The sequence below is a fragment of the Ammodytes marinus genome (genome assembly GCF_949987685.1).
Source record: "Ammodytes marinus genome assembly, chromosome: 23".
NCBI classification, from domain to species: Eukaryota; Metazoa; Chordata; class Actinopteri; order Uranoscopiformes; family Ammodytidae; genus Ammodytes; species Ammodytes marinus.
In genome coordinates this window covers 14,112,172-14,128,405 of record NC_137227.1, presented here as the reverse complement: position 1 = coordinate 14,128,405, position 16,234 = coordinate 14,112,172, and the positions used below count along the sequence as shown (strand labels likewise).

At 42.6% G+C, this 16,234-nt stretch overlaps 2 protein-coding genes across 2 annotated transcripts; one reads left to right on the top strand and one right to left on the bottom strand.

Annotated features, from left to right (window-relative positions):
• Positions 1-19: 19 nt before the first annotated feature.
• Positions 20-9,094, bottom strand: ajuba (ajuba LIM protein). The gene is made up of 8 exons (XM_080051642.1): positions 6,544-9,094; positions 3,108-3,209; positions 2,916-2,983; positions 2,736-2,798; positions 1,637-1,767; positions 1,341-1,392; positions 1,099-1,167; positions 20-696 (listed from the first exon to the last, which is right to left on the bottom strand). Exons 1-8 carry the CDS (start codon positions 8,015-8,017, stop codon positions 565-567), a joined length of 2,091 nt encoding a protein of 696 aa, XP_079907768.1. The 5' UTR covers positions 8,018-9,094; the 3' UTR covers positions 20-564.
• Positions 9,095-12,427: 3,333 nt separating this feature from the next.
• mrpl52 (mitochondrial ribosomal protein L52) lies at positions 12,428-14,426 on the top strand. The gene is made up of 5 exons (XM_080051758.1): positions 12,428-12,462; positions 12,746-12,815; positions 13,509-13,576; positions 13,941-14,005; positions 14,122-14,426. The coding sequence occupies exons 1-5, from the start codon at positions 12,429-12,431 to the stop codon at positions 14,272-14,274; spliced, it is 390 nt and encodes a 129-aa protein (XP_079907884.1). The 5' UTR covers position 12,428; the 3' UTR covers positions 14,275-14,426.
• The last annotated feature ends 1,808 nt before the right edge of the window (positions 14,427-16,234 follow it).

Genomic DNA, 16,234 nt, shown 5'->3' with positions numbered 1-16,234 from the left:
ATCGTGACCTGACTTCGAGCTGACCATCAGTTTAATTATGAATACAATAGAAAATAATTTGCAACATGAAAGTAAAAGGCATTATAAAACTGTCTTAAATTTGTTATGGTGAACCTGTTTCAATGTATAAGCCTTAAACATTATTCGAACACAAATGAAAATATTTTTTTACAACATACAGAAATTACAGTAATGTTTTTCCCCAAATTGTACAGATTCACGTAACAAATCTCTTACAGTAAAGTCAAATTTAAGTGCAAAATGTTTGCTAGCGATAATATATGTACAAAACAGTTTAGCATAATCCCTTGTTCTTCTACAGCAAACAGTAGCCACATTGGGGTAAAAAAAAAGCAGTAGTTTCTTTCCCGTTCCCTTATAACTATAGTACAAAGAAGTACAGCAGGCAGTACACGTGACCAAAGGGGCTGATCCAAGTCAAAATGAAAGTGAATCAGTGGGGGGGAAAAAGTCTTAATATCAGCAGTTTAGTCTGAAGGCTGAGCAAAAGCACATTGGAGAAGCGACATCATGTCAAGACCAGCTTTTTTGGAACGTCCGCAGTCAGTGTGAGTTGTGAGGGGGAATGTGTGTGGTGGCGCACGCTCTGCTCATGTGACAGGAGTGGCAGAGGAGATGAGAGTCCAGCGGGAAGCACTGCGAGCCGGGCTTATCGGAGAGCTGTTTACCACACTCCTGAGGGGAAAAAAAGACCGAGATAAGGACAGGAATGCACTCAGGAGGAAGTGAGGTCAAACATCAAGGCCTTTCATAACAAAAGTCAGACCACTGTCTTTGCATGGCAGGGTTCATACAGAGCCAGGAAGGTTTGGAAAATACTTGATTTAAAATCCAGTTTGATACTGTTCCATTTTACAGGGAGGGCAATGGATTCAATCGTAAGCAGGATTTTTCTCCATATATATATATATATTTTAAGCTTTGAGGGTTCTGGAAATAGTTGAACTTTGATTTGGAAAATGCTGGAAAAGTCCTTGAATTTTATTTTATTTTTTAAACTTTATGACCCCAACATTTGTAGATCGGGTTTTCTGCACCTTAACGTTTTGTTTTTAGAAAAGATTGGAGATCACTCACCTCACAGTGGTAGCACTCAAAATGGTAATCCTTGTTCATAGACACGACCCTGAGGATCTCTTCACTGCCCTGAGACACAAATAGAAAAATATAGACAAGAGTTTGTTTTGATACTATCTGGTGCACTGTCAGTTGTAGTAAAACATTTTTATATAAATAGATCTCTTGTGATTGCATGAGTCACACACAATATTCCGGGTGCAAACAAGCTTTGGACAATGCACACAGACACTTGTACACACCTCAGTAGGAAGGATGGGTTGTAAACAGGCAGCGCACTTCGGGGCAAAAGTCCTGAAGGACAACAGGAGAAAGTTTATTTAGTTGCGTAATGTCTTTGAAGGAAGCCGGATGAGTAAAAAGGACATTCTTCAAATATTACACATGCTAACCCTAAATTCCATAACATCTTCATCACGCGTAAATGGGATAAAATGCAGACATTGCAATATTAAGAGCCGCTTAGCTACAGTAGATGCATACGGATGTCATTCCTGTCTTTACAAAACATTTAAAAACACATTGATACTAGTCTCACTTGTTGTAGTCTGCCACACAGTAGATTTTGCTGTGATGGTCCACGGTGAAAGGCACCCCATCCAGAGCCTTGGAACACACCACACAGCGAAAACAGCTGGGGTGGTACGCGTTCCCGAGAGCCTGCAGGATCTGGGAATGACCATCAAGCATTGATTAAAGTCAATAAAAAGAAAATATTTCCACGGATAAATGACCTAGACTTTATATGGGTTTCGTGTATAGACGTGTGCGTTTTCAATTGTTGCCATTTTGAGTGTAGTCGCATTTTCTTTTCTTTTTTAATTTATTAGTCCTTTTTTCAAAAAAAATCTGGTTTAGTAAATCAAAACAGGTTATAATTATAGGTTTAACTTGTAGTTCACGTTGAGTATCAGACCCAAAAAATGGTCTGAATAAACGGCATTATTTTTATTTTAGACCGGCAACATTTCCAATCTAGCAACAAATTATGATGGAGAAGCACTTTCTTTCCTCAAACCCTCTTTCACCAACACCATTTTGAGCCTTTAAGGTTTGTAGACTTAAATCTTAAATGTTTAGCCCGTTCAAATCATGCCAAAAACAATGCCCGTGGGTCCCAAGGCTCACTGTGAGCTTTCTATTTATATTATGGGCATTATGTGGTCCAAATATGGTAAAACGGTTTGATCTAATCGCTACAGTCTCATGAAAAAAAAACAGAGGCAAACATTCCACTGAAAATTTGCCGTGGGAACCCGAAGAGAGGCCAACAACAAGACTGCGTCTAGGGGTTTAAAAATAAAGAGGATTTATTTATTTTTAACGCATTGTGGGAAAGATACGACCCAAGTGAGGTTAGGAGGTTAGAGTGTATTTGCTTAAATCTAAAATAAATCGAAGAGTTTAGAAGGCTTTTGTGGACTTCTTCATGTGGCAGGTACACACACACACACACACACACACACACACACACACACACACACACACACACACACACACACACACACACACACACACACACACACACACACACACACACACACACACACACACACACACACACACACACACACACACACACACACACACACACACACACACACACACACACACACACACACACACACACCCCTCACCTGTTCAAGTATAAGGTGGCCACACACATTACACTTCTCAGCTGCAGCCTGGAATCCCGAAAACTGTAATTACAACAAGAGATTATCATTAGCAAAAAATCAATCCTGTGACTATGACTCTGAACGTGTGTGTGTGTGTCTGAGACGGATGACAAAACACGCCTTGACCTCAACTCTCACCATGTAATCCTCTTTACAGTACACAGAGCCATTGACATTGTAGAAGTCCTTGTTTCTCAGGGTGCGTCCTGTAGAGGGAGGGGGGGATAGGCCAAGGACAGTTAACTCCACATTATAAAAACCCAGTGAGCTTTCACAGTTTCAAATGGCGTTTATAAAAGGTGTGTGTGTGTGTGAGATGGTCACACTCACCACAGGACACACAGGTGAAACAGCGTGTGTGATAGAGGCTATCCAGAGCCTGGCAGGCGTTATCCGCCCCGTACACGCCTTTCCCACACTTCACACAGGGCCCTGCCGACACAATGGGGATAGGGGACACACACACACACACATTTAGTGGAGAGTAATCGCTCAGCGGCTCTTAGCACTTTGTTTACGACGCATTCCGAGAGGATGTGTCTGAAATCCAACTCCACACAAAGTGTCAACACTTGTAAATCCTCTCGTTCGCACCACCTAGGGGATTTTCACACAGTTAAAACCCTGGTTGCCCATGCCAGCCTGTTTGCTCATCCACTCCTCTGCTGCTGCTCTGTTATTAAAAAGGGAAACTCCACCGGATCTGAGTTGTTGGCAGTCGCTCCAGATAGGAGTCGACTCCTTTCTTCTTCTTCTTCTTCTGCTTCTTTTCTTTTCTTTTCTAAGACTTTCCTTTAAACCCAACAATTTGAGCAATTTTGGGAGATTTAACAAGATTGCACTCCCCCCCCCCTCACCCCCCACTGTCAGGAGCCTGAACTACCTCAGGGAACAACAGCACATTTTAGTAAGTGACACAAATGAGCACTTTTTGGATGCTTCCTGTAAATTATAATCGAACATCAAACCCCTCCCCCCCTAGTTACATACCAGTTTACAGAGCCTAGGCTTCTTATGAACCTGATTTTTTCTAAATTTTCCAGGACACTGCTTACAAATTATCATTAATGTACAAGAAAGTAAATAAGCATTTTCTAGGTCAAAATTAGCTAAGCTCTCGTTTTGTTGGCTAAAATAAAAAAAACGCTATAGTGCAGCCACTTAGAGCTACCTAACTCCTCTGTGTTTCACATCTGACTGAATACAGTTGTCTAAGTATATGTTGCACACCATCACTGAATTTAAAGTGGAAAATTGGTGTGGTGGTCCGAGCTACTGCTTTTTCTGTGATCTATTTAAAGGGTCTGCCTGCGTTTTTTCCCTTCCTTTCTAATGTGGCGGAGGGAGTGCCACACAAATAGAGAATTCCTACAGTCTTGGACAGTCCCCTTCCATATTCAAGACAGGCATCAAGTTTGCCAAAACCACAGACCAAAAAAAAAGGGGGCTAAGGCTCAAACTGGAGGCTTTAAATTGAATGTTTACTTATGTTGCTGCAATATATAGAAAAAGTTGTGAAATAATTGGTTTAAGTGACTGGGGTAGCATTCAGGGATTCTTTTTAAGGGTAGCATGAGTTTTGTAGAATAAAGAAAATTTGGACACAAAACCTGAACACTTATGCAACCAAATGCCCCCAAAAAAATAGTGTTTGGCACGCTTCAAATTCAAATATTTGTGGTATTTGTCCTACTTTATGTACTTCAAACTAATTTATGGAGCATAAAATGACGCATTACCTGAATGGTTTTGAGTGTTAACATTTTTCTTTTGAACCACTGGGACAACAACAACAAGGGACATCTTTGTGTTACTTTACGATGTTATTGGAGGATGTAACAAGACTTTTTTTTTAAACTGTGTGACTTTTTCAAAAACACCAAAACCAATTAGGTTCCAAGGTCAAAGAAGTTTCCATGTATGGTCCCTTACATGGTTCAGGTGCATTAGTTCCTTGGTTTATTGGAGAATTTTTTTTTACTTCCTAATAAACGTGTGTGTGTGTGTGTGTGTGTGTGTGTGTGTGTTGGGTGAGCTCTCAAGGCGTCAGTATTCACGGCTCAGAGCTTCTGATTTTCTTCTCTAATGGCTGAGAGGAGTACAGTATTATATGTCCCCTCCGGGCACAAATACCTGAGCAGGAAAACAGGCTACAGCACACACCGCCCCTGCACACGCCAAGGCAGCATTACACACACACACACACACACACACACACACACACACACACACACACACACACACACACACACACACACACACACACACACACACACACACACACACACACACACACACACACACACACACACACACACACACACACACACACACACACACACACACACACACACACACACACACACACACACACACACACACACACACACACACACACACTCATGACTCACACACTGCGTTTCTGTGGCGTGAAGTCACTCTGGGGAAAACACACCCTGCCACAGAAAAACTACACACACAATTATATTCATCCAGCCACTGTAACACACTCCTAACCTGACACACACACACACACACACACACACACACACACACACACACACACACACACACACACACACACACACACACACACACACACACACACACACACACACACCTAATCTTCTGTGACTCAAGTAATGGTCGGAGCTGTGTATATACTCAACCATGTCATTTGTGTCAGAGTGTAACAGCAGCATTTTGCAGTTTAATGGCCACGCAGATACGCTGTATTAGCCCTCTGTGTGTGGACCTCACTGTGGTAAATCGACATCGCCTTTAAAACATCAGCTGACTTTGCCTGATGTATGGGCTACGGCTGTGAGACTGAATGAAGTATATACTGCACATATCCGTCCTGTGTGTTATTTTTCCTTTCTTCCGCTCACTCAAAACTTATCTACTTGTCTGGATCAGTTCATGAAGCTTGTGCACTTTTTTCTTCTTCTCTCCTTTATAGCTTTGCGTGCTACAACTCTACATGTCTCTGCAGGTTCCGATGCACCATCCATCCATACACTCTTTCAAGTATTAATCTGTCCATCCATCCATCCATACAAGCCTTTCATTTAGGGAGAAACCTGTGATCTGGAACGCCAGGCAGGGAGCAGAAGAGTAATAACACACTGAGGGCGGATGCTGTGCGTGAACAGTGACGGCACTGGCTGAAATTAGGGGTGTGATATTAAATCATGCAGCTCTGTTTGAATTGTATCCTAGGCCTGAATACTACTGTTAAAGGGTGCCGTGTGTAATACAGGTGTGTGTTGGCTATTGGTAAAGTTCTACATTGCAACGCTCTCTTGCTAATTCTGCTTACTACTCGCATTCGGAGAATTTACAGAAGCTACGGTGGCCTTCAAGGACAAGAAGCTAGTTAACTAAGATGGCATCATCGACCACCTCAAGTCTTTCCACAACAGCAAGTGATGAGTTGAAGATGCATTTAGTTATTTATTCTGTAGTACTCCTTCTTCGTCTTCCAACAGGTGCATTCCCGACACCCACTGACCCACTATATAAAAACGTGCAAGGCTGATAAGTTTGTCTGTTCTGGGCTACTGTGGAAACATGGCGTGGGCACCTTACCTATGTAGATATAAAAAGCTCATTCTTAGGTTATAAAAGAGACAACAACAAGTGATCATACAATAATTAAGACATATATTATATTCCATTTCTACCAAGTCTGAAAAAAAGAAATTAAAAGACAATTTCCTTTACACACTGCACATTTAAAAAACAAAACAAAAAAGGATCTCACCAAAGAAGTCCTGCCGGTTCTCCGTTGCCTCCCTGCCAGCTCCTGGATCCTCCTGTGGTTTGCCGGGCCCCGCGGCGGAGCAGGGCCCCAGCGTGGTGGAGCTGGTTTTGGAGAGAGACGTCAGCATGAGGCCGTCCAGGAGCCCCTCTCCTTCCAGCGCTGCATCTCTCAGCAGCAGCCTGGTGAGCTCTTCCTGGTACCTGGTCCCTGGCAGGTCTGAGTACCGGCCCCTGTCCCCCACCATGCCCCCCTCTTTGCCCCTCACCGCCTGCTGCTCGTCCCACCACTCAGGGTTCGCCTGGAAGCACGCTGCACCTGGACTCCCAACAGCAGGGGGGTATGAGTGTCGGCTGTCGTTAACCCCGGGACGCATGCCTCCATCCAGGTATTGAGTCCAGGCTTCCACAGGCGTTATCCCCGCTCTGCCCTGTGCCCCGTACCCGGCCGGGGAGCCCCCGAGCTGCATAGAGGGGGACTGCTGCTGTGGGGGGAGGCCTCCAGAGGCAGAGTAACGCGAGTCGTATCCCAGGCTGATGCCGCTGGTCCGGTTGCTGCTGCAGCGGCTCCCCATGGGGCTGCCCCCTCCACCGCCGCTGGCCGTGCTGGAGGCGAAGCTGGACCTGGGGCTGACCAGCACAGACTCCTGCAGGCTGAAGGAGGAGCGGGGGCTCAGCGTGGGCCCCTGGAGGTAGAAGAAGCCTCCTCCTACGCCCCCGCCGGTCCCATCCGAGGTGCGGTGTGGTGGATGAGAGAGGGAGGCCGGCCTGGGGCTCTCCCACATCTCGCTGCCCGTGCTGAGGCGTTTGTAGAACAGAGCCTCCTGCAGAGAGAGGCGCTTGTGCCTCTCGGGCTCCGAGAGGTATCCGTGCTCCGCCAGGCCGTTTCTAGGGGCCGAGCTGTAGCCTGTGGCGAGGGCGTACGGCGGGGGAACGGAGTGATGTGGCGGCTGGGAGAGGAGCTGCTGCCGTTTGACCAGCTGCTGCAGCTCCAGAGAGTAGCGCCGCTGGTTGAGGGACGACTTGGAGCCGTACGCCCCCATCGGGTCACACTCAGGACCCAGGCCGGACTCACGCCTCAGATGGGAGTCCACGCCCTCGCCTAGGTAACAGGAAGCTCGTTGCTGGGGGGAACGACGTCTCAGGGGCGCCAAGGTGGAATGGTGAAGCTGCTGCTCGCCATCTGGAGGTATGGAACCCACCGTGCAGGGCTGGGAGGGAGCCAGTCCTCCTCCTCCTCTCAATGGAACACAGGCATCGTTTGTGGTCGCAGAGGCAAGCGTGAACTGGCCGGGTCTGGAGGGCGAGGCAGCTGCTGGAGCCGGTGGCAGACCGCCGCTACCCGAGATGCCAGCGTTGGCATTACTGTTGTTGGAGTTGTTGGCCGAGTCGTGTTTCTTCTTTGAGCTGTTGAATTTCACACTGCCCGAGTCGGTTAGCTTTAACTTCTCCAACAGCTTGCTGATGGGCCGGTCCATGATGGAGCCTTGTCCTGTTTTTACCTGTCCGGGCAAAGTTAAAGTCCTGCGGCTCCCCCCCTTTAAGTTACAGATGAGTGAGCTCACGTATACAGTGTGTGTAGACACACAGCAGAACAAAAGATGATCAAGTAATTCTACAGTTTTCACAACAAGCAGCTCTCAAATTCTTACTCAGAATTTTAAAACTGGCCTTGAAAGTAGCACAATGCTAGAGACACAAAAAGCCCCTAATACACACACACACACAATAAATACAAAAAAACAGATAAATAAGACCTCTAAGACATTTCAGGGTAGTTACATGACTTGAGTCCACTGAGTCATCTGGTTTGCCCTCATGTGGAAAATCCACAGGCACAGGTAGGCTGCTGCAGTGAGGAAGAATCCATTGGATTATTGTTAGACAATGTGTTCAAGTCAATCCAGCCAGGAAGCAGGAGAAACATACATAACCAGGACACTTCGGTGTGACCTATGGTCGCGGAGGCCCTCCTTTGTGGACCCTCATGTGGCTCCACATCTGCATCTTCTCTGGTAGTTCAACAGTTCCGTTTAAATTCTTGGTTATCCACTGCGGTGAGGAGGGGGGGAAGTCTCGTTCTTTTTCTTCTTCTTCTTTTTAAATAAACACAAAGCGCAGAGGTTCAGCGAGATGAAGGCAGGCTATCACCACTTCATGTGGGTCCAGTGTATACGAGAAAATAAACCCGTTTGTTCTCGGAGAGTCGACTCACCCGACTTCTGCCATTCATCTCAGGACAAAATATAAATAAAAAAAATAATAAGATTAACTTTTAACTCCGCATACACTCGCTAGGCTCCTCGGTCTGTCCGTCCATCCGCCTGTGCTCGGCTGCTTTTTATCATTCCCCGTTTTTTTTCTCCCAAAAAAAAGGAGAACTCCAGTCCGGGACTCCGCGAAAAGAGTAGCGGAGAAGTTTTGGCAGAGCGAGAGGGAAATGGGGGGGAAACCCAGTGCACCGTTACACTTACATCCTCCGCGGACCCGGTCCTGGACTAAACGAGTAGCTCCAGATAAATAAAATCCCTCCCCGTGTGCACGGTCGACAACTTTGTTTCTTTCTTTCTTCCCCCTAAATAATTACTTACCTCCCCCCACTTTTTTTTTTTTTTTTACAATGGTGTCGAGTTAGCTACAGTGTTATAAAGCTACTTCTGTTTACAACTTTTCAAAACAAAGTTCATCCTCGCAACTGTTATATCTTAAACAAAAGAAAACCTGTTAATAATGCGTTGTGCAGTTTTTGTTTCCTCAACGCTTATAATATACACCGCTTCTTAAAATATAGATGCATTATTTGCCGTTTACGACGGCCAAATGTTGATTTATTCGCTTTCCTTTTGAACGCAGTGGTATAATGGGCTTTTATTTTGAAGGCGGACTCACCAATAGAATGTTACGTCGCGTTCCATCGCTGTGTTGGGCTTGACGCGTCACCGTTCCTTTATCAGTCAGCGGCGGCTCGTTCCCCCCACCAGGCCGGAACACCTTTCCTCCAGACATAGCTGTTTCGTCATTCATACGCAAAAACAACTCCGCCGAGACCTGCTCTTTACAATAAATAATGCTGTTAAAATACGAATTATGCTTTGTAGTTTACTTTACTGAGCCTGGAACTATGGTGGGCTAAGTGGGAAAAACAAATGTATTGTCCATTCAATGAATTTCTTCAGGTGCTTATTTAGCCCCAGGATCTTTAGTCAACATTTATCAAACAAAAATAATGATAAGTTGAGTTTTCTGCCATTTTAAAATTAAGACGTAACGCCATGCTTACCACTGAGGTCATGTCTGTGTTTTTGGCTTTAAAGGCGCGTGGGTTTGACTGTGCTGGAAGAAGTAGCCTAGGCTATCCTCTGCTACAAGTACAACGTTTGCATTCAAATTCTTACTCAAGTATTAGCATCAAAATATACTTAGCCTATATATTAAATCAATGGATTATAGAGTAAGTACAGTGTGTATACACTGCCAGGTAGCTTAAACTATAACATAATTTTGTCTAGTGACACAAGCTTACAAATATTTTTCAAAAAAATATACAAATAAATAAGAAATAATAATAGTAGGCATACAAAAAGTACAATGTTTCCCTCTAAAACATAGTGGATTAGATGTATAAATTAGTAGGCTATAAAAAACCTAAAGCAAGATTGTCAGCTGATCTTCTCAGGGGTCCAGATTTGAAATCTAGTTTTAAGCTATATTTATTCACTTTAGCCTACACATAATTATTTTTCTTAAAACTAAATCAATTTTTGAGACAATTAAGGCAGGCAGTGGTACCACAGATCCTATTCTGGCCCTGGGGCCCCCATCAGGTTAATCAAGCCTGGCTTCTACATTCAGAGAATGGTAGACTAACCATTAGGTCACTGTTTATTATGACTGAGCTCTGGATACAGATGTAGGTCTATACTCATGTGGCTGTGGCTTGGCACAGCCCTAAACAGGGAACTGACCACCAAGCCAAACCCCCAATATAAACAATTCTGTTTACAAAAGCCATTATTTTGTCTTTGTGTTCCTTGTGTCACAACCAAAACCTAAGCCTAATGCTTTGTTAATGATGTATATTCTGTGTAGACCATTAACTTTAAAGTTTCAAACCAGTAGTGAAAAGTAATTGCAGTAACTCAAGTATATAGGCCTATAGCGTATTGCACAGCAGAAAATAGTTTCTACTTTATCAGTAGATTTTCATTTTCTGCTAATTTTTCTACTCTCCAAACTAGAAGTAAGAAATAAATATTGTACATTTTACATTACATTACATTGACTTGACTTAAATAATACAATATTTTAATGTATAAATAATATAGCCTAATTCCATTGTAGGGGACATTCTGCATAACAACTTAGTTAGACCTATTCAATGCCACTCTGAGCAACATGTCAAACATGACTTTTACTTGTAATATAATGTATGTTTTCATTTTAGTAAACCTACGTTTAGTTAAATCTCAGGATTCATTACAACACTTGCCATTGCTGTTATTTAACATTAAAAGTCAAATCATGTAGAACAGCGTCGTTCAGGCAACGGCACTACTTCTTTGTACCAGCAGCCTGTGGAATGTGCGGAGGGACACGGCGGAGTGAGGCGGCGGGTGAATTTTTTCGGCGTGTCTGACTTCTCCAAGGAGGATACAGGGTAAACATCCCGCTACTATTCCAGCACCAGTCCGGCCTGAGTCAGCCTCGAGTCCGGCAGTTGGTGGCAGTTAACAGACACACCAAAACACACCCGACAAGCCCTGATAAAGAAGACTACCACAGTGTTTGCCCTGGTGTGTTTGGATAGGCATTTGGGCTTTCTATCTGCCCCTCACCCCCCTCACACCCACCCCCTCCATATGGAGCCTTTCATGGCCCCTGCGGTTCACCGGAGTCCTTGCAGCAGCCTCTGCAGTCTCCAGCCTTCACCTCACACACAGGCTGCGAGTGGGAACTTGTCCCGAAAGCTAACAGAGAAATTCTTCCGGGCTTAGTAGCGGAGCAGTTCATACAAAAACAATACTTTGAAGAGCTGCGACCGCGGCTGTGCTCTTGTCTGTACTATTGCTGTCTGTTCCAGGGAAATATAGGCTAGTCACTTCATCATATTTCCCTTTTAGTTGTAATGCTATTTGTGTGACCTAAATGAGTTCTTCAAAGGGCAGACATTGCAAACTCAGAATTTAACGTAGCCTAAACACAGCTATGATCTGTGTTTTATGTTCCTTGTTTTGAGTAATATCAGTAGGAGAAGATCAGACGCCACCCTCCTGTGATGTGGTCAACTCAGTTCACACAGGGCTTATGAACACACAATTCATTTGGATAATTTTAATTCAACTTTGGATATTTTTATACACCCATAGTGTCATTAGAAATGAATGGTGTGTGACCATAGATAGTAAATAATAGTGTGTGACAGAAGTTATTTTGTGTCGTTTAAAAATGTGACATGGTTTAAAAACAGATGTCCTTGATAAAATTTGACACAATGTAGCCTGTGATAAGTAGCACCAATTTGTTTAATCTAATTGTTTGTAATAGTCAAATAGATAGTCTTCAATAAATAAATGAATGCATCAATTACATATTCTGACTCACGGCAGGCAGGAATAGCAAAGTGTATCATAATAATATTTTAAGATGGCTATTTCTTTTTTTTGTATTGTTTTATTTTTCATTATTATATTTAAAAGAATGAATTGAAACGGGTCTGAATGACAGAATACTCAGAGAAAACCAAAACAAGCTTTGTTTTCTTCATTTTTGAATCATAAAAACCTCTTTTGAGTCACCAAATATACCAAATGCTCGCACAAGACAGCACACAGTAACCAACAGTGCGCCTTTGTCGCCACCTAGTGGTCAACATTGAGCTGTGCAGACAACATGGCGGCTCCGGTGAAGACACTGTGCTGTTCAGGTGAGACAGAGGTTAAACTCTTATTATGTATCTGTTTGAGTCCCGTTAAAACGTTAAAGCTGAGCTTTGCTTTGTGAATATCTTCTTGTTCTAGTCGCTGCATTTGATACAGCTGAGTGTTTAAATAAACAGCTTAAATACAAAGAGGACGAGTATCATGGCTAACGCTGATGCTAACAGCTATGTATCATATGGAGTCGTTTTAGTGTTTCCTGTCAATCATTTCAGGGTGTAAAGAGGTAATTTCAGAGGCTTTTTTGTTTGTGTGCTGTTTGTTTTCCAGTGTTGAGGCACTGCAGCAGACAGTTCAGCACCACACGTGCAGTCCAAGGTGGAGAGAAATGGAGGAAAGAGTAAGTTCACTAATTTTTGCTATAGCTAATGTTTTTTGATTAAACTGAAAAAGGTAGGCCCTACCTGTTAAAACTTTTCAGTGAGCTGTTAATGTTTTTCTGAATGTCAACTGGTCTGTCCTAATTTAATTTAATTGAAATTGGCTTTGGGAGACATTACTGCCACTTAAGTCACCAGACGTAGGCTAAATACAGAATATAATAAAAACAACAAAAAGTAGTTTTATTTTAATCGTTGTGGGGTTTTATTAGTCAGAGCTGATGACTCCTTAGTATTAAAATTATATTATTTAGTTGCCACTTGCACAAAACACCCGAACCTTTTCGATGTCGAGTTGTATTGTGGGTAATGTAGGCGCCTGGGAAAATAGCAACCATGTAAATAATGTGACCCAGTGATTCCAAATCAATACCAAAACGAAGTTCTGTACTGGGAATACAAATATAAGAAGCAAAAAAATCTAATATGAAGTGTTATGTCTTATTATATATATATAAATAAATTAACGCGATTTAAAAAAATAAAAAAATAATATATATATATATATATATATATATATAGAGCAAGTGAAGAAATAAATAATATAAGTGTTAGTTTTGTATACTCCCTTATGACTTGTTGGGTTTTGAGGCGACACTGCCGTCATCAGTAATCACATTTACTCTTTGTCACTCCTTAATGTTTGCTCGCAGACATGGACTTGCCCGAAGCGGCACAGAGTACGGCCCTCTGACAGATCTGCCTGATTGGTCGTTTGCAGGTAATGTTTTCATTAATTTCACATTTAGTTTTTGTCACAGTCTTTTTCTAGCAACAGAGGCCTTATATTTTATGTCTTCATTTTGTTCAATTGTATTTTTATTCCCCTGTAAAGTATTTTGAATTGCCTTGTGTGTCTGAATTTTGCTATATGAATAAACGTGCCTTGATTAGTCAGAGCGAAGCAGTGACGTGATTTGCCATTGTTCTTTTATATGTCGAGTAATTTTTGTTAGGTAGACATACTGTAGATTTAATTAAATTCAAAGTATTTTAGCCAATACAACATATCACTGTCCTGTAATGAACGATGTTACGGTTTTGTGATTTCTCATATAACTTTCCTTGTTTGTGTCCGTGTACAGATGGGAGACCAGCACCTCCAATGAAGGGACAGCTGAGAAGAAAGCAGGAGAGGGAAGTTTTAGCTGTGAGTATTGAAACATTTGCCATTTATTTTCTCTCTCTGTATGTTTTCGTTAGGTATATATACTATCTGTTATTTATGTCTGTAACCATGGCTTTCTTTCTTATTTTTCCGCACAGCAACGTATTGTGATGCTCAGCTCGGAGGTGGACCGGGGGATCGAGACGTGGAGCAAGAAACAGGAAGAAGAGAGGAGAATGGAGGAGCACAAAAAATCCCTTTTGCTCAAACCGAAAGGGAAGCTACTAATGAAGAAAAAATCTCAAAGCTAGAAACAGACTATCATCTTGATCATGTTGCCATATCCTTATTCTGTACAACAGTTTGATTGTCAACCTATTGAATATATTTATGAGGACTTGTGGACTTTGTTTTTCACTATTCTTTGATTCCTGCAATAAATGTTCCTTTTTGTGATTTATACATAAATATGAATCTGTTATCATTATTTGATGCTTAAAAAATAAATTGCTTAAAAATAGGCAGAGAGTTTGAATAGTTTGTAAGACTTACAGTGATACTGAGTGAATGTCTCTCAGCTTCCACCAGAATGCAGCATTTCTCCTGTTTCCGAAAATCTGAAATCGCCATTTTGTCCGGTGCTGGTGCAAAGAGGAGGTTTTGTTGGGCAGGCGGAGGAAGGGAGGAGCTGGCAAACATAAAGTAGCTCTGATTCAGGACTGTACCGTGTATAAGTGTTTGGTTAGAGAGAGCGAGAGAGAGAATCACACCTTGGCACTCTGTTGCAAACTCAAGTGTTATTACTTGAAATACACACTAAATGTTGGATCAAGGCGCCTCGGTGAAGCAGCTCAAGTTGAGTTTAAGAGGAAAGCCAATAAAAAGTAGACGTCACCAAAATAATTGACCATTTTAACAGTTTTAGTAGCAACTTAAACACATCTGCTGCAAGATAAGAACTAGAAGTAACAAGACCTGTGTACCGTTCTGCAGTGTCTCTCTGCTGTCTGGAAAGATGGTTAGCCGGCTGCAGCCAAGTTGACGGAAAGTTTTTATCCCACAGAAAGTGACATTTGTTGGTATCGGTTCACAGTTTAGGGCTGGATGAAGCCTTAAAGGAACTACAGAAACACTTGTTTAAATGCATAAATCAGCCTACTCTCCACTTATGTGTCTTTAAAGTTGTGCTATTCTGAGCAAGGGGGTTCTTTTTGTTCTTTTTTACCATACTGTTGAATTATTTCAAAGAGAATCAACTTAACTTTAAAAAAAATACAGTTCTGGTGTTGAGGGACATTTTGCAGAGCAGCTGTGCCTTTGCTAAGTCAGCACTAATTTAGAGTGACTTTGCCCTTTATACAGACTATTTACAAAATGAGGTAAGACTCCCCCATCTCTCTCTTGCCCTCTTTCTTGCCTTCTGCTCCCTCCTTCATGTTTTCCTCTCCCTCCATCTGCCCCTTTCTCTCACTCATTCTCTCTTTGTCTTGTTGCAGACTTCAGCAAAGCCCCACTGTAATTAGGGCCGCGAGCCGCTGACTTGCAGATTCTTTTTTGTGGAGATGGAAGTTTTCTCTCCCTCTCTCCCCCCTCCTCCATCCATCCATCCCTCCCCCTTTCCTACTCTCCTTGTCTTAACAATTTTTTTTCTTTGCATACAGTTGACCAAAGGAGCTGACTGTTTGTTGTGGTAGAGAAGTGTGGGAGGACGTTGAACAGGCCGAAGGTGGTTTCCTCACACCTGGGCCATCAAAGAATATTTGAATGCAGCCGCAGTGAGAAATGTTACCCCTCACTCTCTTCTCAATTCAATTCAAAAAGCTTTTATTGGCATGCCTATTGTAGAGAACAGTACTGCCAAAGCATTACAGATATTATAAATAACAAATGAGAACAATCAAAACAGCCCCCCACCCCCATATCTCAGGATTAGAAAACTATGTACATATAATATATAAAATAATACAAACAATGATTAACATTAATAAGTACAGTTGAATTATAACAAGTAACACATTATATAATGGCAATTCAAAAGAGAAATAAATAAAAAGATAGAGTTCAATTCTCTCTCTCTCTCTTCCGACGCACCGCACTGTCTCCTGCTTCTCTTTGCCTGTGAATGTCCTTCTCCTCCTCTGACTCCTCCCATCTCTCCCTTCCGCTCCTCCTCGTGTTGTTTTGGTTTTTGGGAGGAAATGAGAACCAGATGTTGCTTATTGTGCAGATGTCAGCAGTGGAGAGAGGGATTGTGGGTGATTTTAGGGGGGC